We start from the raw sequence: 23,326 nt of genomic DNA on the forward strand, positions 1-23,326 counted from the left end.
ACATTCTGAAGGTGATTTTATAAACCTTAAAGGTGAGTGTGGCTCATTACAACATTTCTCTCATTTGGAGAGAGAGAGAGAGAGAGAGAGAGAGAGACAGGTCTACCAGGAGGAAGACATGAACCTGAAACAGCCTTACCTGCAAAGTCAGACAGTAGGAGAGCATATATACAGTACAGCATGAGGACAAGATGGTGAGACAGACAGACAGACAGACAGATGGCAGGCCTGCATGTCTGATGATGCTGAATTCTAAATGACTTCTAAATGAAGCCTTTGGTTAAATCCTAACCAGGCTGCTGATTAAAGGACAGAAAATGTACTAAATAAAAGCACCTAACGTTGATGGAGTCATATTTTAAGGATAATATTTGTGCAATAAATTAACTGACTATATTTTAAAAGTGTGGCAGCTGTGCAGGGAACACGCCCATGTAATGTGTAATGCTATATGAATGCCACGCCTTGCTGGTGTCAGCACAGCACGCCCGGCCTCCGAGCTGCAGAGCTGAACGCAAATATCCCGGCTGGAGAGGCGCTGTCAGCCGGCTGCTGCTCCCCGGCGAACCTGCGCATCCAGGCCGGGAGTGTGTGTGCTCTGCAGGCCCTGCGGCGTTCAATACAGCACCGAGGACACACACATGCACCGTGAAAAACGGCGCTTGAGGGCAGAAATCAAACCTATGCGTGCATATGCAGCGGATAATTAAATGCATTAAATCATTTGAAGAAAATGAAAGCCCTATTTTCCCTATGAAGCGTTTTCTCTGTCACCCCCACCCCTTCTCCTTTCTCTGCAGACACATGCAGCCACTCACGGGATTAATTGGTTTTTATTCCGGCGGATGTTAATTAAAGCCTCCGCTCTCACACAATAAAGCTCTAAAATCACCGTTTTAATAGGGTTTTAGTCCTGATCTAACGCAGGGAAAGAAAGAGAAAGCAGGCTGAGTGTGCTCGGGTAGGGATGCATTAAGGTGAAGGAGAATTGGGCTACTTACTGTGCGGATCCAGGGAGATCTTCGGGAGAAAAACCGCAGCCAGCAGCCGGGACACAGAGGAGAGGAGTCCGGCGGGAAACCCCGCGGTGTAACCGTCAAAGCTTCGTCGGGATCTCTGCCGGTTTAGTCCCGGTTTTCACCGACTCCCCTTTCCCAGATATCCCAGATTTCCCCGATTTCCCCTGCTGCTGCCACACTGAATCCCAACACCGCTAAACACTGGTGACAAGTTAGAGGAAGGAACAATGGACGACTTCCGGGCGGGACTTTCACAATAAACGCTCCTCAGAGCTGTATGAAACTGCAGACTGTATGAAAGAGGTAGGTGTAGCCGCTGGGTCTGAAAAGTGAAGTCAAAGTGGAAGAGCCTTAAACCTGCCTTCTTTTTAATATCATGCCTAGGGCAACCAGGGCGAGCCTATCATTTGATTGACAAGACACTACAGCAGTGGCTTGAAATAGACCTTGTCTTAGACACAAAAAATAGACACTTTAAGGAGGTGTTTATGTTTAAGATGAATATATTTTGTTTTACAGCCTGTTTTTGGCAAAATCTGCATCCCAATTAATATAACAGTTACCGTTAATTACGGATACATCTTGCTAAGCTAGTGCTAGCTAATAACTTAGCTTAACCCTCTGGTCCACGTGATGCTACAAAGGCTATACATATGGTCCACGTTTTAAGATACCATGTATGAAACCTACTTAGGCAAAGAAACGACAAAAAAATAACATAACATTTAATTAGAATCACAACCGACGTGTTACGAACCCATACTTACTAATTTAAAAACAAGCCTTCATTATGGAGCTATTCTGTATTTTTTTTATTTTACAATTTACAAAATTAAAGCAGCCATAATTAGGAGGAGAATCGGAAACGCTTTTATTTTGAAGCTGGTGTTACCTCCCTTCCGGTGTTGAAGGGTTCGCCTTGATGCATCCTCGGCTCCACACCGGATCCCAAAAAACTCAGCGGGAGCGCGTATCCATGCCCTGCGCGTTCCCGGTTCCTTGTTTCCTGTCCTGCCCAACCCAGAATCAGCGTCAGCCAATCAGCAGTGATAAGCTCATTCTATTCTATTCTATTCTGTTCTATTCCACATCATTGTATTATTTTTTATTCATATATTGTTGTTTTGCTTATATTTTATTTAGTTTTTTTTTAGTTGAAATTATCTCTCTCTCGCTCTCTCTCTCTTTCACACAGACACACACACACACACACACACACACACACACACACACACACACTTAAGCCAGCACCTTGTTTTGCAATTTTAAGCTGCTTTTTATGCCAAATTCTGCCCTCTAGTGGTCAGACCCTGCCTGTGTAAATATCAGTGAAGCTATGGCAAACAGGCAGATTTTGGTCAAAGTTTAAAGGTCAATGTCACTGTGACCTCTCATGACACATTTAAAATAACCCAATAACTCTTGTGTTTATTATGACAAAATTTCACACAAATCTCTAATAGGAATAAATTATGAAATGACAAGGTTTTGTGTCGAAAGGGTCAAAGGTCGTTGCGTTCAAATGCTCTGCTGTATCTAGTATGGCTACATCTCTGTGTTCTTTTAAAGTCAGTTCTTTACTGGTTGAGCTTGATAAAAAAATACAAAGATTCTTTTTATTTCTCTCAATAAATTCACAAATCTGCGACCTGACTGATCGCTGGAGTCACACAACTGCACAGCAACTACTGTAGCTAACTACAAGAATTATAAACCCCTCAGGTGGTCAGGGACAGGTCTGCTCTCTGACCCCAGAGTCAGAAGCAAACATGGAGAGGCAGCGTTCAGTGTCTCCGTATACCTGATGCAGGATGCAGGTCTGCTGAAACACTCACTTCTTTTAACTCAAGGCTGAAGACTCACCTGTTCACAGCTGCCTATTATTAACCTATTTAAATACATTTATTTTAATAACTATTCTAATTATTTATATCAGCACTGTTTTCAGCTGTTTTTATTTTATCTTCACTTCGCTGACTCTGTTTATGTGTTTCTTTGTTTTTGTTGTTCTGTGTAAAGCACTTTGAATTGTGTTGTTGCTGAAATGTGCTACATAAATAAACTGCCTTGCCTAAAGTTATATTTGATAACAATATTGTGCACATGTAGGCCTCTGTTTGTTGATGGTATCCCAAACAATTGGGCAGAGCGCAGAGAGGAAGGAAGAGGAGGTGCAACAAGCTGAGAAACCACAGAGAAACACCCCACTTTTAAAAGATTGTGTGTGTGTGTGTGTGTGTGTGCGTGCGTGCGTGCGTGCGTGCGTGCGCGCGCGTGCGTGCGTGCGTGTGTGTGTGCGTGCGTGCGTGCGTGCGTGCGTGCGTGCGTGCGTGCGTGTGTGTGTGTGTGTGTGTGTGTGTGTGTGTGTGGTGTACTGCATCCTGCACTGAGTAGGCAGGGACAACACTCATTTTACCCAAAGACTCAGGGTTCTTAACCTTTCCACTGTGTCTAGCATGTTCACAGATCATCAAGAGTGTCATCAAGAGAGACCCACAAGTACCTGGGTGTTCACCTCAGTAACAAACTGGACTGGTCACACAACACAGACGTCCTACACAAGAAGAGCCAAAGTCCTCTGCACCTGCTGAGGAGACTGAGGTCCTTTGAGGTGTGCAGGACTCTGTTACAGAAATTTCACGACACTGTGGTGGCGTCTGCAGTCTTCTTGGTCTGCTGGGGAGGAGGGAGCACAGAGAGGGACAGGAAGAGACCGAACAAGCTGTTCAGGTTCCGGTTCTGTCGTGGACTGTCCTCTGGACTCCATAGAGGAGGTGGGTGAGAGGAGGATGTTAGCCAAGTTGACATCTATCATGGACAACCCCTCCCACCCCCTGCACGAGACTGTGGAGGCTTTAAGCAGCTCCTTCAGCAGTAGACTGAGACACCCACCCTGCGAGAAGGAGCGCTACCGCAGGTCATTCACCCCTACTGCTGTCAGACTCTGTTTTGTGAGCTGCTGTAACGAGTGAATCCCCTGTGGGTGATCAATAAAGCTGATCTTATAACATTTTTTAAAATTTTGGTACAGGAAGTTTTCTGGTTTCCATTTGTACTGCCGTTAGTATTGACCAATCACGTATCAGCAGGCTTTGGCTGCATGCAGGAAAAACAGTCCATGTGGAGAGCAAAAGGACGGAACGCGGTCTGCCGGGATACCATCCCGACTCCCATCTGCTTATTTATCTCTATTAACAGACACCTGCATGAAAGTTCAGCTAACAACCTGTTTTTGAACACTGTCTCTGAACTCCAACTCCATTCTTATGGACGCATTGGCCGAAGGTTCTTTAAGGCAGACATTAATCTGAAGTTGCAGTCATTAGAAGCAGAGCCCCCCCTGTTGTATCTCAGTTTTGACAACCTCTCCTGCCCATATTGCCCTCTCAGCCAATCAGAAAGCTTGTATATGCTCGTTAATAGCGTCTGCCAGGTGATTTATTCCTGATATAATCCCTGTGAACTTGCAGCTTTTTCACCTGCAGGAAAAGAGTTTACCATCTTTATATGTCCTCGATGTGTACGCCTTCATTTAAATCTCGTTTTTCCATCTCATGTTAGACATTTTCTCTTTAGTTTATATTCAGTCTTACTTTAACTGTCTGTTGGTTGATTACTTGGCGACTCAAACCTTTTTTCATGCGCATTAACTTTCCTTCTTGTTGCACTTTAAGCTACATTTCTTGTACGATTAGTGCTTTACAAATAAAGATGACATCATGTGCTTGTGTCAGTTTTTCTGCAGCCAATTTTAACCCGTTTTCCGAGTGACTGAAGCCTGTAGTGCTGACTGCACCTTCTGTAAGCGTGCTTTGGGGTTTAACCCCACAGAGAGTTTCCAGGAAAAACATGAGATGTGACGTCAGGACGACACCAAATGTCATAATCAGCACTTTCAGAATGATACCTGAAAACACGGAGAGCAGAATCAGATATTTTCCGCTGTGTGCACCTTATCTATGCATATTAAGTGTGCTCCGTACGACATCATGTATTTAAGATAAAAAAGGCAAAATGAGCGAATTGTTCCAAAGAATGATCGCGGTGATGAAATAACAGAAACTGTGACATAAAGTCTCTTGATTTCATCATCATTCCACATTCAAGGTCCAAAAACACAACTGTAGTTATAACTTAGAATAAATCCGGCCATCATTTATTTAATTCAATATATTTTCAGGCAGTGTAAGCAGAGGTTAAAAGTAAAGTACAGATGACGTGTTGCAGTACTTAAGTAGAGTTTTAAGGTTCTTTATTCTGGCAACATTTTAACACAAATATCTGAACTTTTTACTCCTCACATGTCCAACACAGGCTCTTTAGGGCAGGTGTCCACTTACGGTGGACTTCACCGGCGCTTACTGTTGCTAGGTTACGAAAGTTGTCTGGCAGCACTTCTGCTTCCCTCAGTAGTGATCGTTACGTCTGTATTAAATTGGGACTCCCTAAAAACACGGTATTTCACCCGGGGGCGGGGCCTCACGTCCTGCGTCACACAGCGCGTTCTCGTCAGTTTTTCGGATACGCTTGCAAAACCTGCAAAGTTGTTTATTATCCTAATTTTTGCCTTAACTTTAAGATTAAACGAACAGGCGAGCTCACACCTGACTGTGACTTCAAACAGATGATTTTTTATTTCTTTGTGATCATTGATTTACGATGATACACTTAGACTCTCGCTCATTGTTCTGCTGGCACGGCTACAACCGTGACTAGACTGCCTGCAGATTTTCAAATGACCTCTGTCTGACTGCTGACACATTCTCAAATCATAATGTTATACTGGCAAATATGAACAACTAAATAATTCTAAAATATATTGATACTTAGATAAATTATGTTCAACAACAAAACTCTACTCAGATGGGGGTCTGTACTCTGGGGGTCTGATTTCATACCACAAAGCAGTGAGCTTCCATGCACATACATCAGGTGTGATTCACCTGGGGTTATAGCATTTAACCCACGTTAACTTCATTCTTTATAGCCCCATGGCGCTCCGCACGCGAGCCGTGCTTCAGAGGAACCCTGTTAATGTAAAGTTAGCTTGCTGACGCGTGCACTGTTACCTCCTGCAGAGCCACGCCCAATACCGTGTTTTTAGGGAGTCCCGTTTTAAATTTCTCTGCATGCTTAATGTTTGCAGCTGCTTTGGTTTTGTATCGATCGTTAGTGGACATCGGCCCTCACTTTATCTTTAATACCTTCGTGGGGAGTACTGATTAAGATAAGTTTAGATAAGATAGAACTTTATTAATCCTGAAGGAAACTCTGGTGCCAGTTGCTCCAAAGTTAAAGCACAAAATAACAACTCAAATGTAGGTGAAATAAACAATATCAAGTGTACATGTGTTAAAGGCAAAGAGACGGTGTCTAATAAAGCAATAGTACAATAAGATGTTGAAGCTTAGCAGAAAGCAATGGTGGCGATTTCATTGTGTTTGCTGGTGTAATAAAACTTACACTGCTCAGTATGATGACTGTAAAGCCAGCGAGTGATATGAAACATGACGTGATAAATAAGTAATTCTTTTCTGACATGAAGGGGTTAAAGCGTCACATACATTTTGTCTGCGTGTTTCCACTGTTGCAAAACTATTTTTCTTTTTGCTGTAAAAACAGATTAAAACTATATTCAGTTCCTCTCAGCTGCAAAATCTCGCTTCGTCTTCAGTGGAAAAAAAAACTCCTTCACACTTCCTGCCCCACATGACTGTTTCCATGATATCTGAGGGGGAACGCTCCATTATAAAAGATACGCCTTAGAGTTTTACTGTACTTTAATGACGTTTGTTCAGTGTGAGGGTGTTCATTCACTCTAATACTTTTAGTTTTTAAAGCATCTTTTTTTTGCATCTAAGACTCTGTAGGATGTTCCCGACTGTCTGTGTGATGACATGGAGTGTGTGTGCAGTCCTCCTCCTCTGCCTGCCGGTGTGGAGCGGTGAGTACAAACACACTTTTCTCATGTTATGGATGTGTTGTTCTGAACATGTAAGGTTCTTTTAGAGGTGGCTAAAGGTTTTGATTCACCTGCCAGTTGCCAGTGTTGGAACCTGTACCAAGCTGTACTGAAAACAAATTCCACCAGCCTGGCTGTGTGGTCATTAAAGAATCAATCAGTTATTGACATATTACAGTTGCATTATTAGGTCATGTCTAGAGAGATGATTGGATTACTTTGTCCTTTTTTCAGAACTTTGTTTGACAGTATTGTTCCAACACTTCTTATTTCTTTATCTTCTGCAAAAAACAAAGAAATAAAGACTTCAACTTTAACTTTCAGCTTTAACTTTACTGTCCCCGAGCGGAGATCAGTTTTGCAGCCAAACATAAAAACATTTAGGAAACGCAAAAAACATTGAAAATCAAGTGACAACAGGATGTCGAGAGGATGTAAAGCAGCCATTAGAAACCACCATCAGTCATCAGCAGAAAAATGAATCATCTACTGAAACTCTGACTTTTCCTTTGGTTGTCTTAATCTGCATCCGGAGAGAGCTTACATTCACCGTGCAGAGGATGTCATGGACACTGAGACAAAGTAGGAAGCTTAACGTGTTGAAATCAGTTCTTGTCTCCTATTGGGAGGTTAGCAAACCAGGTGATGATGGCAAAGGTGTGAACAGACTGTGGTATGGAGGTGTAGTATAGAGTCATAAATGTAGATGTTGTTGGACTGGAATGAGAGCTTGTTATCAAAAACAGCAGCTAGATACTCACAGCATCGTATACATGTAAAAATGCACAGCTGCAAAAAACCCTGAGAGCTCGTAAAAGGACCAACCGGACATTGAAATGAAGTCTTTAGGTGAATGTCTCAAAGAAGGGAGGCAAAGTGTGCTAATTAAGTAGCTCAACCACGTACAGACAGCTTGTTCTTTACTATAAGTTGCTATTTGTTTTATTTATCGACTGTATTAAAGTAGATGTAGCCATGGTAACACACACTTTGGTGTTTTCTGGAGCCAGAAGGGTGGAGACAGAGAGGTCGAGGAGTTGTTGTCAGAGTTAAACTTTACATCCTTTTTTGTACCAGGTTTAACTTGTAAACGAGTTTATTTCTGGAGTAAAGTCGGGTATTTTAATATGGGGCTCTATGGGGAGGGACTCTCTTTTGGAGCCAGCCTCTAGTGGCCACTCGAGGAACTGCGGTGTTCGGTCAATTCCACGCCGGCTTGATTTTTCAGCCTTGGTTCCACCGAGTGCTTCAGTACACACACAAAAAATGACACATTTTAACCACCCAACCTCTTTGTCCCGCCAGCTGTGGAGGTGACCCAACCATACAAAGTGGTGAGCACGAACGGTACGGCACAGGTCCAGTGCTTCGTCCAATCTCCATCATCCTTCTACACGAACCAACTCTTCAAAGATGGAAGCAGTCCATTCCTCCACTCCGACCCTGAGGAGCTCCGTGTGACTCTGCTGAAAGGCCTCCACAGCTCCCAGGTGCTCTGCTCGTCCATGCTAAGGATCGACGTGCAGAGTTTGACAGGTGTGGAGAAAGAAGGACAGGTGAGTCTGCTCATGGAAATTAATTTAGTCCAGCAGTTGAACGTGATCACATATTAGGCCTTTGGTCTTTTTTTGTTATCAAAGTGGGCGGGGCTTAGTCTGAACAAATCTCAAACACTTCCCTCTGTGAACCAATTAACATGTCAGGAAATAGCTGTTATTCCCATCACTAGTATGTTCAGCAGAATTTAAGGCAGCGTCGACACATCAAAAATTTGTCCTGAAAATAGCGTTAAAATCCATCCATCCATTTTCTATACCTCTTATCCTGTTCAGGGTTGCGGGGGCTGGAGGCTATCCAAGCTATCATTGGGCGAGAGGCGGCGTTACACCTGTACAGGTGTCCTGTCAATCACAGGGCTGAAACATAGAGACAGACAAGCTTTCACATTCACACCTACGGACAATTTTAGGACCTCTCATCACCTTTCTTTTTCTCTGTTTCCTGCACAGAACTCATCAGTTTGAGTTCCTTGTTTGCTCTTCACTGTTGGCTAAAACTCCGGTTTAATGTGTGTCTTAGGTGCAGTGCTCGGCTCAGATGAGAGAGGGCGCCGTGGAGGTAACAGTGTCCGGACTGAAAGCTGTGGACACAGATATTTACCGCTGCGAGATAGAGGTCTTCTTCCCCCCACCTTACCTGAAGCTCACCGGAAACGGCACGCTCATTCATGTCTTAGGTGAGACACACACACACACACACACACACACACACACTTTACTTACAGAGCTCACAGCACACACGTCTTCCTGTTTACTTACTTTCTTCCTCTTTCACAGACAGCTCAGGCTGTCCCGTGCCGGCGGCTCAGAGACAGACTGCACACCGCGCTGATGAAGACATGGATGATGAGGATGATGAGAGGACGTCACCAGTCAGTGTTCCTGTGTTAGTGCTGGTGATACTGGTCACAATTGCCCTCCTCTTCATCATGTATCTTCAGGTCAGAGCCTTATCTGTTAATGTTATGAAGTATGAAGATTGTAAGTTATTGCTGGTGGATGCAGCATGTTTGACGACTCAGTTAACATTTAGATTAGGTCTGAAACACAACATCTGCCTATTGTACGGTTTCTTTTTACGTAGGACTTTTTAAAGCAGCTAAAGTCGAGTTCGTTGCAGCGCTGTGTAAAGCGGTACATCGCTCACCTTCTGTGTCAGTGCTCAGGAGCTGTACCCCAAACAACACCACTTCAAAAAACTATCCCTTTAATGGCTCGTCTTTGCAGCAACTCTCCTCTGTATAAAATGTACTAAAGGGTACCTGTCCTGTGTTGTTTGCTGCATTAACATCATTGTGTTTTCTATCTGCAGGCTCTGCAGTGCGCACAGGGGAGGAGGGAGATGGTCAGACCTGTGCCGGCTGTGCTGTACAAAGAAGATGCTGCATATTCATGTTAAATCATCGCAACCTTTGTCACCTGGGGCCATCTGCACCTGCATAAATAACACACACCTTTGGTTTTAAATGGCAGGTTACAGGAGCATGAGGTCGGCGTGGGCCGTAAAGTAAACATCACTTCTGTTATCATGGAGGTTTTATTTCACGGCCTTGATAGAAAAATACCAAAAGTCCATCTTGGTGTTTGTGCATATTTTACTTATTAAGTATTAAAATAATGTTTACGTTGTTGTAAACAAAAAAGAATTCTGTAGCTCTCATTAAGTTTTGTGTTGCTGAAGCACACACACACACGAAGACTTGCAAAGCAAAAACTGTACAAACTTCTTGTTTGAATAAAAAGCGAACAGCTCGAGGAAGAACTTATTTCCTGTAGGTGTATTTGACTGTTACCTTATGACAGTATGTTTTGTTGCCGTTGCAATGCTAAGCAAATATTCATGTTGGATAATTCCTATAAATAAAGTAACTTGATTTTTTATCCTTTGCAAGTAACGTCAGGATGGTTTCTTTCTTTCATATTTGTTCTGTTATCTGTGTGTCCACTTTTGGTCTCTGTTTTGGGCGGGGCATATTGTTTATGCACGACACAGTAATAGTGCAATCAAATATGAAAACTTAAAAAGCTTGCTACATCGTGAATTATACATTAAAATAAAAAAAAACCAACCCAGACTTTTTAAGTTGTGTTGTCTCTTTTTCCACATTTCCTCCAAGAACAAGTACAGAAAGAAAGAAAGAAAAAAAGAAGTAAAGAAACAAACAAAGGAGCAGCATAGAGAGTTACAATAGAGAGTAGTTTGAATTTCACTTTGACAATTGCTTATAAGGAATCTGCACTTTGACCTCGGTCGGCACATGTTCGGTCAAAGAAGTGCAGTGTTAACAGATCCCGCTTTAACTCAAACCTCCCAACATGCTCTTCGGGGCTGTCCTGATAATTCAGATGGCTGCTTCAGCGCTTTCAGAGCGGGACCACAAGAATAACAGAAGGACCTCAGATGGACCAATCACAGAGCAGAGTTCAGGCTGCTAACTCTGGTTTGTGTCTGTGGTTTGTTGTCTCATACACCGACACAAAGACTTCACAGAAGCAAAAACTGTCACAAACAGGATATGGAGTCACGCTGCTGACTCTGGTTACACCTGATTAAATCAAAGGTCTAGGTAAGTTCAGTAAGATGCAATAAAAGACAAAGAGCAGCAGTTTTACTATAAACAGCAGTGGCTGTTTGAAGCTGTGCAGATTAAGATGGAGAAGCTCGCTGAAGGTCAGCTTCTTTAAAGGATCACGACGAGAGAGACAAGTCGTGTTGGCTGAGGCCCAGTCAATCCAGGTTAAGACCATTTCCTGATGCATCTCAGGCCGTTGGCTCCTGAGACCAAGAAGCCAAACCAGCCTTACCTGCAGCAGGTGGAGAGGACAGGATTTACAAAGCCAGTATTGCCACCTGAAAACATGAAATAGCAGAATGTGATGGTAACGTTCAAGATCCCAAGAGGTTGAACCTCAACAAGTCCCATTATTAACCATAGCTGAGTCCTTTGTATCTCATTGGAATCTGTCTGGTTACATACACATAAATATATTGTGGGGAAATGTAACATGAACGTTCCTGAAGGTTCCTGGTTCGAATCCCAGTTTGGACGTAGTGGGCCTTTCTGTGTGGAGTCTGCATGTTCTCCCCGTGCATGCATGGGTTCCCAGCAGGTACTCCGGCTTCCTCCCACAGTCCACAGACATGCTTGTTAGCTTCATCGGTGACTCTAAATTGCCCGTAGGTGTGAGTGTGAGCGTGACAGGTTGTCTGTCTCTGTGTGTCAGCACGTGTGTCATGACCCGGCTCAGGAGTCACAACAAAGAAGGTGTTAATTCAAATCAAACCAAATTAAATATCCAACGTAAAAGACGGAGCTTTATTTAACAGATTAAATCACATTAGGCCAAATTAGATATTTACAATATGAGGTGTGGAAATCAGTAGTCAGTAGTGTATGATGTGCTAGTGTTGTATAATGCAAACAAAGCAAAAGGTAAACTCAAACCAACAGTCTGTGCAGAGAGATAGAGAGGAGAAAGAAAGGCTTCCTGCTGGAGCTTCAACCTCAGCACACGGGGCCCAGGTGAGCTGAGTTACTCCGCTTAGAAGACCTCAAGGATGACCATAGAAAGCACAGGATGACACAGGGGCACCACACCGCGTCAGGCGATCAGTCCAGGTGTAACCCCGCCTCTCGCTCAGTGACAGCTGGGATAGGCTCCAGCCCCCCGTGACCCTGAACAGGATAAGCGGTTAAGATGATGGATGGATGGAACAGTAACGAAACACAGAGACTTCAGGATCGACATTTTGCAACCCAGAAAAGAACCACAAAAAAGAATAAAAGCAAACGTTTTTTTGCCTCAGATTTCACCAAAATAGTTGCAGATTTATTCTCTGATAATCAACTGATCAGTTAAGTGAGTAACTGTCGCAGCTCTAGACTCGACAAACTTCTCTTAGACTTGTTCTTTTTAAGATTGTGTCTGGCTCTCTGGTCTAAGTACCAAAACGTTCCCAGAAGTTGCCTTATTTTCAACATTTAAAGACTGGAATCATGTTATACCTGAATGTTCTGTACTACCTGCCAAAGGGTATAAACAGACATGATACAGATACGTAGACCTGCTGCTATAAAGTCAAACTAGTCAGGTTGCGTCACTATCTTGCAAAATCTGCATTTTTCTACAGAGGGAAACATTCATATGAGATTTCCTGTTGAACAGGAAGCAGTTTGATTTAAACCAAGAAAAGCAGAAAAAAAGATGAAGAATGAGTTCCTACTGCGTGACGAGTTCTGTGGCAGGAAAATGAGCCGCCCACAGAAACAACAGTTTTTGTGACTGTTGATGAGCAATGACGACGGACATTGCAAAAACAGTTGTATCAGCAACCTTTGAGTTCCCTTTTTCCTGTGAACTAAAGCAGACTGAGGTGTTTGTTGTAGTGATGTTGATAACCTCGTGTTTTTAGTTCCTTTTAGTTTTTACCACCGAGCGAGAAGAGACAGGAACGCTTAAAATGACAGCCTGCAGCTTCAGCATCAGTTTCACAATCTGTCTGAGCTTCATCTTCCACCCGAGCCAAGGTAGGACTCTGGATTTAACTTATCATGATGTTAACAGTGTGAAGAAAAACTACAATATTTCAGCCAGTGATCAAATGAAACTTGTCTGATCAAGCAGATATTCCCACATAATTCATTTGGGAAACACTGCAGCCGCAGTATTTCAGTATTTTGATTCAGCACATAAAGAATCAATCTCGACAATCTTCAATCTCTTTAAAGAAAAGGCAAAAGAAGTGTTGACTGAAATGTTCCTAAAACAGACCATGTTCGTGTCCTCGATGAACTCTGAACCGACTCTCTGATGCAAACAGACAAAAGAAAAGCTGCTGCATACATGCACACTTTAAGGAGCTGAATTCTTTTCTTCGCACAGGTTTTCAGGTGTTTCAGCCACAGTATCAGACGGTTAACCCCGATGGAGCGGCTTTCATCAGCTGTGAACACGACGCCAACGTCAGCTCCATCGAGGCTGTCCGTCTCAACGGCCTTTCACCGTGAGTATCCTGCTGTTCATGTGGGTTCAAACGATGGTGATGATGAAGTGTTGTGAAATGCATCAGTTAAGGAGGTGATGCTTTTTCACTTTGAAGTGCATGCTGCGTCTTTCTGTCTGCAGTCTGACCTTCTTTATGTCTCTTCCCTTAATGCTATCAGTGTGGAATTCTCATTGTACTGTACTTCCCCTCCTCAGCTCGGGCTTTACCTTTCACTGCTAGTTTTATCTCGAAATAAAAACAAAGGTTTAAACCTGCTCTTTTTGTAAAGTGTCTCGAGATAACTTCGGTTATGATTTGACGCTGACGGTTGTAAAAAGAGGCAAAAGAAGTCTGACCATCTGAAACTCGACTTCAGGCCAAAACTATCCTTAAAGAGGGGGTATGATGCTGTTTCACATTTTAAGACATATAATGTTACAGTGTTTGATGTTCAGACTAAACAAGGGTGAAGTTTCATATCTGTAGGTCAAAGTATGTTGGAGTAATCCCCAGGCTCCTCCGCTCAGTCTGCAGGCTGCTGTGAACGTTCTGTCTACATGCTGCACTTGCGAGCACGAGGGGAGGGTTCTTTCTCTGAGCGCTTAACTTTATCATCAGATCACAAGTAGCTTGTGTTTAATTCAACAAATCGGCTTCCAACTATTTCCAAAAAAGAAAGATAACTGAGATAAATCAAGTATTGTTCCTGTCTGAAAACGCAGAATCTGTTGGTGCAGGATCTGAGTTTGGTATGGGAACTGTTTGTAGAGCGTTTCCAAGTAGAATTGACCAATCACGTATCAGCAGGCTTTGGTTGCATGTCGGAAAAACAGTCCGTGTGGAGAGCAAAAGGGGCAGAACACAATCCGTCGAATGACGTCCCAGCTCCCATCAGCGGTCATCTGGCGACCATTTAGCTTTTTATTAATCGCCATAAACAGAGATTTGTGCAAGGATGAAGGAGAAGGGCAAACAATGTCGGCAACGACAGATTTAAACACGGAAGGAAAATAACTTTTAAAAAAAGGAAGAATTTAATAAATCACTTGCTGGATAAATTTGTCAATGCTTCCAGAGATGTGGTGGCTGAGCAGGTGTGTGAAGCTAGCAGGCTCGATGTCATTGAGCAGGGCCTCGCCCTAACCGCTCGCTACAGAAGAAGCCCTGAAAAGTCCGCTCCCATGCAGAGGTTAAACTGACGTCAGAAAACAGCCGATGGGTTCTCAGCCAACATGACGGAGCACTCGTTTGAAATAATCGTAACATCAATATTGACCGATTTATAACACAGCAATAAATGTTGTAACATAAACATTATCCTCTGTGGCTGTTTGTGAGGCTGCTTCTTGCACTTCTGTTGGATTAATCTTCTCTCCTTACTCTTATTAAGAAAGCAAATAGCCTCAGAGTACTTCCCAAAGAGGTGAACTGCACTTAGATTTCATTGATTAGAAGACTTGATCTTGGTGTTGAAACAATTTGTCTAATACGTCTTTCCATCATTTCAGAAAAAGCACAACTAAAGTGCTGTGCAAGGAGAATGACTGTAAGGGCATCATCATGCATAAAGAGAGTCCCAACAGGTGCCTTTTCATCATACTCAACATTAAACCAGAAGCTATGAACATGACATACCAGTGTGAGTTCATAGTGAAAATAGATGGCCTATTTGTCACCGAAACAGGAAGACCAACCACCATCCTGCCAGGTATGTTTCACCCTCACAAACCGATGAAGACATAAAATACATGTCATCATATGGATGTCCTTTCACAGTTATCGTATCGTAACATTCAGTCTTTACTAACAGAATGACCTCTTTTAAGAGTGAAAGGTATGGGTTGTTTGGGTTTGTGCTAAAAGTTGTATCAGTCAAACCAAAGAAGTACTAACAGGAAATGGCCTAAATTCGGTTTTTTTCAGGTCCAGAGGAAACGGTCGGGGAACCTCAACCTCAACCTCAACCTCCTCCTCGGTCTCAGTCATATCAGCTCAGGTGGACTGATCTGAGCGCCATTCTGATCGGTCTGCTGGCTCTGACCGTCGTGTACAGCTGTGTCATCACCTCTTTCCACATTAGACAGAGGGTGAATAGATTTACATTGTTGAACATATCTGTTTGTCTGCCTGTCTCTGTGACAGCTTCACTATAAAAAGAAAAACAGCTAAAACAACAGCCCGCAAACAGCAAAAAGCTGCTTCTTCAGCTGTGTCCCAATCCAGCGGTTGCAGCCTTCGAAGGCCGTATTTGAAGGCCGATTGTGTCACAGAAGCCCGACGAAGGCCGTCCCAATTCGAAGGCTCCTTCAGATGCGGCCGACAAATGCGCCCTCCATTTCCCCGTGCATCGGGTGCATCCTTTGCGGCCCAACGTATCCTGAGATGCATTGCACGGCATTTCAAACGAGATGACGGACTTTTAAACGGCCGAGGAATAGACTTTGAAATGTAAAAGTTTTTGGTTTTAACTCAGTCGAATAGCTGCGTTACACATGTTTAAGAAAACCAAAGGGGCCTTGAAACAAATCATCTTTAAAAAATAAGTTAACTTATGCAGCATTAGTTATGCTAGCTAGTTAGCCCGCTAGCTACGTGTTGCTTGGCAACAGGAGCAGCGTTTGGTGACGCAAGGGTAGACCAGACAGTCTCACTTCAGTTCGGCTTTAACGTCTACGCAGGCTCTGAATGCCGCATCTTCCGTGGACTGTCTTCTTCGAAGGCTGCAGCACATGGATTGGCACACAGCTTCTAGCTATAGCGCCCCCTCCTGCTCGTATGCTGCTGTCCGTCATTTCAACCGCTGCTGTGACGTTCCAGCGCTTTGCATTGTTGCTAGTAACCCCCTCGTCTCTTACACATGCTTTTATACTGCAGCAGCAGCCAGAATAACGAGTAGAACAGAGTACATGTAATTAGCGTGTGCAGATTCTCTTTGACAAAATGAATAAATGTTATTTCTCTGTGTTTCAGCGCAGCAGAAGAGCTCTGGAGAACACCACGTATGTAGAAATGAGGAAGGCTCCTCTGCCAAGGAAGCCACAGTTCGAGGCGATCTATGAGTAGCTCATTGGTGGCCTCATTGTGAATAAGGGAACATCAACATCTCAGGAATGATGCTGCTTTTTGCATGCAACTGGCATCATAACCTTAACGTGCTGCTTATTGCCTCTTCACCTCATTTCAGTTGCAAACTGTTGTTGCTGAAGATGACCAGCAGGGTGAGACAAAGACTGCCTTTGTGCTGTCTGATGCTGTACACATGTTCACCTCTGCTTTGACACATCAGTAGAGTCTCTGTGAAATAAAAGAAAACGTCATTCTTTATTCAACTGTTTTTAATCCGAAGATTAATCAGAGGTGAAATTAATCCACATGAATATTTTAACAATATACGTTGCAATGCTTTGCACACTTTCACATTAGAGTATTATCATTGTTGTTAAAGATTTACTGTAGTATAATAAATCTGGCCACAGGTTGTTTTAACTGGATTTCTGTCCAGGTTGTTGCAGCACTTTGTTGCAGGGCTTTAATGGACAAAATAAATGGGTGTGCATGAATGGTGGGACACGTGGAGGTCTGGGTGCAGTGAAGAGTGGTTGTGTCCTTGAATAAAAGAAAAATATTTATATATAAGCCACCTCTCTCTGTTGTGGTTGGACGAGGTGGAATCTGGCATCATGTAGCAGCTATTCTGTAGTTTTTCCTCGTGTCTGTTTAAAGTGTTTCCTGATGACTTTTATTCTGTTATGTTTCATTTTGCTAATAAAAAACCCCGATATACTTTTATATAATGTACTATATACTTTATATATACTTTAATCCCCAATGTTTTTGTAAAGTTTGCTGAGATAACTTTTGTTATGATTTGGCGCTTTATAAAAGAAACATGAATCATACTGTAATGTATACAGCTCTGAGTTTTTCTGCTTCTTCTATTTACAGGTTTGTGTTTGTGTGAAACTTTTGTTTTATTGTGAACAACATTTCTCGTATACTTCCAAACAAAATATTCTCACTGAGGTCTTTTATCTGCAGAAAATGACGACTGGATGCAAAACAGATGTTCTGAGAGCTGGAATAATGCAAAGAAAACAAGCTCATGTTGAAACAACAGAATGTTTTAACTCAGATCAGTATCTGGTGGATAACCTGCTTTGTAATCACAGCTCTCATGCATCTCTGCATGCTCTGCACCAGTCTGTCACAGAGCTCTTTGTTCGATGGCTTGTGACCGTCCGTCTTCCTCTTGATCACATTCAGGTTTTAATGGGGTTCACATCTGGATTGGACCGACCATGACATGAAGAGAGAGATGCTGATTTAAGAACTGTAGAGAGAGAGAATATATTGGTCATTGAACTTTGAACACACACCAGCTTAATGATTTCGTCTCCTTGAACGAGTTCAAAGTCCGATTTAAAATAAGTTGTAATCAAAGAGCTTTTCATAAACTTGATTTAGTTTTTTGTGCCTGATGTTCCTTGTATTTTTTATATTCATGTAACATTAAAATTGTGTTCTAACCTCCTGAGACCCTGCGTCTTCATACGGGGACATCACAGTTTGGCTTCACAGCACCATAATATTTAATTCTGAGAAACTTCGACCCGTTGGTCTCATTCATGGACACTTTGTCCTCCACCCTGTGGTCACAAAAGCAAATTACACTGATCAGTGTACATTCAAGATGGCCGTGATCCCGACCAACACGTGTTACAGTCGGTCTCTACAGAAAACTCAACCAGGTACAAAACCTCTTCAGATTTTATGATTGAAACTTGTTTATTTAATGCGTATGAACAGTTGTAGCTTGATATGGCAGACACATATGACTAATTTTATCAATAGCAACAAGCTACAACACTGTTACGAGAAGGCACTCACATGAGGACACTGGGACTTTTTCAATGTAACACAAAGACAGTTCTTAGGTTTTATACTTATTAGGTCCTATTAATCCCCAAAAGGTAGCAGAAATTAAAAATGCATACCAAACAAAAGCTCGGGTCTCAGGAGGCTGTCTTGGTCAGGTCTCCCTCTAACAAGAGATTCCAGTCTTGAGGGACTTCCTGTTAAATCTAAAGACACATAAACGGCATGTAACTGAAACTATACTTATCTATGCATCTACAGTTATATTTCCAGTTCCCTGTGTTTATTTAAAGCATGCAAAGACATTATTACGTTTTTTATTGCCATATGCCAGACATTACATTAACAAACGACAACAACAACAAACAAAACAAAAAGAAGGAAATACTAACAGGGCAGGGAACACAGAACGCAGGCCATTTAACATTATATAATACGAATGATGTTATTGTTGTATTGTGTGTTTATTTGTTGTGTGTGTGTGCGTGCACATGCTTGTGTGCCTGTGTACAGTGGCCTATTATCACATTTTTTAACGAACACACACACACACATCGTTTCAGGACAGCAGCAGGGTGCATTCAAGATGTAACACTGACAATGGACAACAGAGGGAGACACCGGCAGACTCACAGACAGTTCTGCACACATCTCAACAAATACAAAACTTGTCACAGATAAAATCAGATTGTAGTCAACTTGTTTTCTTCACATTAAAAAGAAGTTCAAAAACTTTCTAAATCCAAGAAAGATTTATCCTCAAATTTACACACAGGACATTGAAAAGTTACTGAAAGGAAATCTAATACGGGCAAATACTAATGAAGAAGAAAAATAAGTGATTTTTAACAGCAATACTTTTATTTGTAAAAGAAAATGACAGTCATGAGATTTTCATGAAGAAGTAAGGTCAAAAGGTCCTGCACTGAGCTATCAATCATTCGCTGTCTGCAGCAGTAATCAGTCCAAATATAGTCAGCCACAGAGATCTCTTCTCACGCTGAATTTATGAGACAAAGAGGATGTCAAAGAACAACAAAGGCAGCCGTAATCCGTGTCTGAAGGCTTTTGAAACAATCGCAAACATCTTACAGAGGGTGTGGAGCCGGTGATTGATGGCAGAGCATCATGTCATTTGTTCAAGTGAAAACATTCCAGCTGTCAGAGATGGAAATGTTAAAAATACAACAGGAACATCCAGTGGCAGCAAGTCTTACTCTTCTTATTGTTGTTGTGCAATGATTTATTTTCATGTAAAATACATTAAGGTGATTTATTCATTTGAGCTTCGTCTTGTGAAACACTTACAGCTGAAGCAGTGAATTAGAGCTTTCTGAGTTCAAACCAACACTTGCTCCATGGACCCCTGTCCACCTACAATGAGCCGTGAGCATCAGAACTGGACTATGGAGCGATGGAAGAGGTCTGGTCTGATGAATCATGTTTTCTTTTAATACATGTGGATGGCCGGGTGCGTCTGCGTCACTCGGGTAGACATGCCACCAGGATGTACCATGGGAAGAAGACGAGCCAGCCTTGGGTCATGCCATTCACGTGGATCTTACTTTGACACGTACCGCCTACCTAAACATTGTTGCAGACCAAGTACACCCCTTCATGGAAACAGTATTCCTTAATGGCAGTGGCCTCTTTCAGCAGGATGATGCGCCCTGCCACACTGCAGACATGGTTCAGGAATGACTTGAGGAACAACAAGTTCAAGGTGTTGACTTGGCCTCCAGATTCCCCAGATCTCAATCCAATGGAGCGTCTGTGGGATGTGCTGGACAAACAAGTCCGATCCATGGAGGCCCCACCTCGCAGCTTACAGGACTTAAAGGATCTGCTGCTCACGTCTTGGTGCCAGATACCTCAGCACACCTTCAGAGGTCTGGTGGAGCCCATGCCTCGACGGGTCAGGGCTGTTATGATGGAAAAAGAGGGACCTACACAGTATTAAGCAGGGTGTTATAATGTAATGGCTGATCGGTGTATGCCTTTAAAGAAAATATGCCTGGCTCGATTATAGATTATAGATAGTTTAGATGATAGATTTTATGTGGTTAACTTGACACTGACAAACATTTTTATTGGGTTCCACTGTCAGATATCAAAGAGCTGCTAAAGGAGGAAGCATCATAAAACCAGAGGAGAAAATGACCAAAGGATTGGTTTGGAGAGCATCCATGATCACAAGGCCCCCTCTGAAGGAACCTATAGGTCATAAATGCATCTGATTTTTAGAATGGTTTGTTGAAGGACTTATATTACAGATACATTACTCTGCCTTAAGAATCATAACTGATGAACTCATCAGTGTCCTTTATGAGGTTGGTTGGCCTTCCCTTGAAGAGAGGCGCAATAAACACTGATATTTGTACATTTTCACGACCCTTATCGGTAACTTGTTGGGTTGTTGAAACCCACATGACTCCTTCCATTGATTGGCTAGTTTTTAAAGTCTCTCAAGCTCGCACTGACCTCAGCAAATCTGCATTTTTTCCATTGATGCCCCTAGCTCATGGATTGCCCTTTAACACACTGTAAAGGTTAAAGTTCTTCCTTCTCTTGCAGAGTTTACTTTGATTTCTAGCCACTTGTGTCAAACTGTTTAAATTGATATTTATTGCTCTGTTGTTTCTGTGATTGATTATGTATTTGTTCTTTTTGCTGTTTTAATGTGTCTGTAATATTGACGGCATTGGACATGAGGGAAACCTCAATGTCCTTTCTAGCACAAATCAGGGTTTGAAATGAAATGACTGTATATTATGCATGGTTGAGCTGTTAATCAGAGCAGAGAATATTAACACATTCTTTAAAGGTGAAAATGCCATGTGTTCTGACTGACCATTGTTTAGTTTAGGCTGAATTGTACCCACATGAAAAACATTTAATGAACTAAGTTGTTGATCTCTTTAGACAAGGTTGCATCATGTGTGGACATGTTTTTGCCTCCTTACAGTGTTTGCATCATGTTCTGATGTGAGGATGTCACTAAACACCTCTGATTGGCCCGATACACCTGGGATTTCTCTTTGCAATCATCTGACATAAGCACAAGAAGGTGTGAATCCTTAATGAGAGTGTTTCACAAGAGAGCATTATCTAAAGATGTTTGTTTTGTTAAGCACTTGACAAGAATCCAGTCTCATGGGCTTTGGTCAGTCATGTGGAAAGTGAGTGTGTGCTTTTGAAAGAAAGAAAGATGGAGAGACAAGTATATTCTGTTAACATGTTACAACTAGAAAACTGAAGTCTTCTCCTTCTCTCATTGTCTGACAATGGAGAGTTATGAAGTGCTTTCTCCATGAAACAAAGAATTGCTATATTTTCCAAATAAAAGATGTCTTACCAATCCCCAGAGTTGAATCAGGTCTGGTTTCAGCCTGAGGTGATCCCATGAAAAAGCCAAACAGGCTGCTGTTATTTCTAATTGGAACAGAAACTATTGTTGTATGTTGTTTGTTCTCCTTTCTAAGTTAGCTCAAACAATGGCCTGGAAAAAAATCACAAATTCAGACAAACATCTTAGTTAGAGAGTTTATATACGAAGCCCTCCAAGAACACAGAACAGACATGAAACATTAAGGTCCATAAAATAATTAATACTGTCGGAAAAAAAAACTGTATGAAGCCACAATGTTTAGTAGCGACCTGTCAGAGTTACATCACTGCCCATCTTTCACTGGGCGATATGGCCAAAATCCTGTATCACAATATAAAATCCTGTATCATGGATTTTTCATATCTTGATAACGATATATATCACGATATATCGTGTTTTCTGGTAACTGGTACACGGTAAAGCCTATTTTTGGATAATCCTGTGTGTATTAAATAGTTGACAAATAAGTCAATTTCCTTTTCTGTATGTTTATGTCCATGTTAATAAACTGCGCCTCCCTCTATGGTTCGCTCCAGGTTCACTCCCACGTGCAGAGCGTAAAGCGTTGTCAAACTGATGTAAACATTGCCGTAAAGCAGTTCAGCCGCTGGTTTTGTCATGATAGAGACGATATAGAAAAACACATACGATAGACATTTTCATATTGTTGAACTGCTCAATTGAGACATCCAGCAATGCCCTTGGGAAGGTGCTTTCCTGGCCATTTCCCCTGACTGCCCTGTAGGCCTACAGAAGAAGATGTGGTCATCATTGCTTCCAAAGAAATTGGAACTTTCCGCTGCCCACTCCATTGAGGCCCTTTTCTGCTACCCTGTACAAGCATAGACTGTATAAAAAGATGGACGACATTACAGCCGCCTAAAAGTGAAGCCAAAACATTTTGGGCGCCCCCTGCTGACTGGCTGCAGTATAGGTCATAAAGCCCGCCTCCTCCATGTTAACAGATGGGACATGAGTCAAACTATAAAATCAAAATACACGCCCGATACATTTTTCTCAAACATGGTTTCTGTCATATATAACTAGTTCTTATCATGCTGATTTACGTCCAAGTGTTCATTTTTTGGACAAGTTTATTTTTAATTAGTTATTTGATGCTGTCAAAATGATGACTGACAGCTCTGTTGACAAATCCGGCTCCTGCAGCTACACAATAGTAAGCAGGGTGTTATCAGTTCCAGGTTAGCAGAGTGGAGGACGATCCGCGAATGGAAACGTAACTAAAACAATCACTACAGTTATTGAAGTTTCCATACCTGTGAACGTTAACCTCAGACCAACACAAGAAGCTGTTCTGCCCGTGCGGGATCTTTGCTGTTTTTTCGTAAGTTAAGCGTGTGTGGCTACGGCCGCGTCACTCGCCGATCTCTACTGCGCAGACTCTGGCTCCATATGACATAGCCATCGCAAGATGGCAGCGCCTATCACAGGGTCAACATCTACCAGGTAGACTTTGGGAATAGATATGCCTGTCAGCTCAGGCCTGAACTTGAGAGGTTCTGCCCTTCAGCTTGA

At 42.4% G+C, this 23,326-nt stretch overlaps 3 protein-coding genes across 5 annotated transcripts in view; 2 read left to right on the plus strand and 1 right to left on the minus strand.

Annotated features, from left to right (window-relative positions):
• The window catches only part of LOC138592676 (ras-associated and pleckstrin homology domains-containing protein 1-like), a 63,510-nt gene extending 62,313 nt beyond the window's left edge, over positions 1-1,197 (minus strand). For both annotated transcript variants that reach the window (XM_069663521.1, XM_069663520.1), the window contains exon 1: positions 1,002-1,197. The gene's annotated coding sequence lies outside the window, so the exon portion shown is untranslated. The remainder of the gene's footprint in view (positions 1-1,001) is intronic.
• On the plus strand, positions 452-10,728 carry cd28 (CD28 molecule). The gene is made up of 6 exons (XM_069663397.1): positions 452-589; positions 3,475-3,793; positions 8,287-8,537; positions 9,061-9,217; positions 9,318-9,481; positions 9,853-10,728. The coding sequence occupies exons 1-6, from the start codon at positions 452-454 to the stop codon at positions 9,937-9,939; spliced, it is 1,116 nt and encodes a 371-aa protein (XP_069519498.1). The 3' UTR covers positions 9,940-10,728.
• A 2,105-nt stretch (positions 10,729-12,833) lies between these two features.
• Positions 12,834-17,996, plus strand: LOC138592744 (uncharacterized). Of its 2 annotated transcripts, none has more exons than XM_069663613.1 (5): positions 12,834-13,069; positions 13,425-13,545; positions 15,036-15,235; positions 15,451-15,614; positions 16,498-17,996. In XM_069663613.1, the coding sequence occupies exons 1-5, from the start codon at positions 13,003-13,005 to the stop codon at positions 16,588-16,590; spliced, it is 645 nt and encodes a 214-aa protein (XP_069519714.1). In that variant the 5' UTR covers positions 12,834-13,002; the 3' UTR covers positions 16,591-17,996. The 2 variants fall into 2 exon arrangements, with proteins under 2 accessions (XP_069519714.1, XP_069519715.1); XM_069663614.1 differs by having other exon boundaries at positions 16,503-17,996.
• The last annotated feature ends 5,330 nt before the right edge of the window (positions 17,997-23,326 follow it).

This window comes from Semicossyphus pulcher, unplaced genomic scaffold (genome assembly GCF_022749685.1).
Source record: "Semicossyphus pulcher isolate SPU_LCO1_2020_fin unplaced genomic scaffold, fSemPul1.0.p SCAF_15, whole genome shotgun sequence".
NCBI classification, from domain to species: Eukaryota; Metazoa; Chordata; class Actinopteri; order Labriformes; family Labridae; genus Semicossyphus; species Semicossyphus pulcher.

Excerpts from the sequence above, each read along its gene's own strand:
- cd28 (XM_069663397.1), top strand. The coding sequence starts at position 452 with ATGAATGCCACGCCTTGCTGGTGTCAGCACAGCACGCCCGGCCTCCGA. Across the intron at positions 590-3,474 it reads TGCGCATCCAGGCCGGGAGT|CATGTTCACAGATCATCAAG; the intron begins GTGTGTGCTCTG and ends CACTGTGTCTAG. Across the intron at positions 3,794-8,286 it reads CTCTGGACTCCATAGAGGAG|CTGTGGAGGTGACCCAACCA; the intron begins GTGGGTGAGAGG and ends TTGTCCCGCCAG.
- LOC138592744 (XM_069663613.1), top strand. The coding sequence starts at position 13,003 with ATGACAGCCTGCAGCTTCAGCATCAGTTTCACAATCTGTCTGAGCTTC. Across the intron at positions 13,546-15,035 it reads CGTCTCAACGGCCTTTCACC|AAAAAGCACAACTAAAGTGC; the intron begins GTGAGTATCCTG and ends CCATCATTTCAG. Across the intron at positions 15,615-16,497 it reads CTTTCCACATTAGACAGAGG|CGCAGCAGAAGAGCTCTGGA; the intron begins GTGAATAGATTT and ends TCTGTGTTTCAG.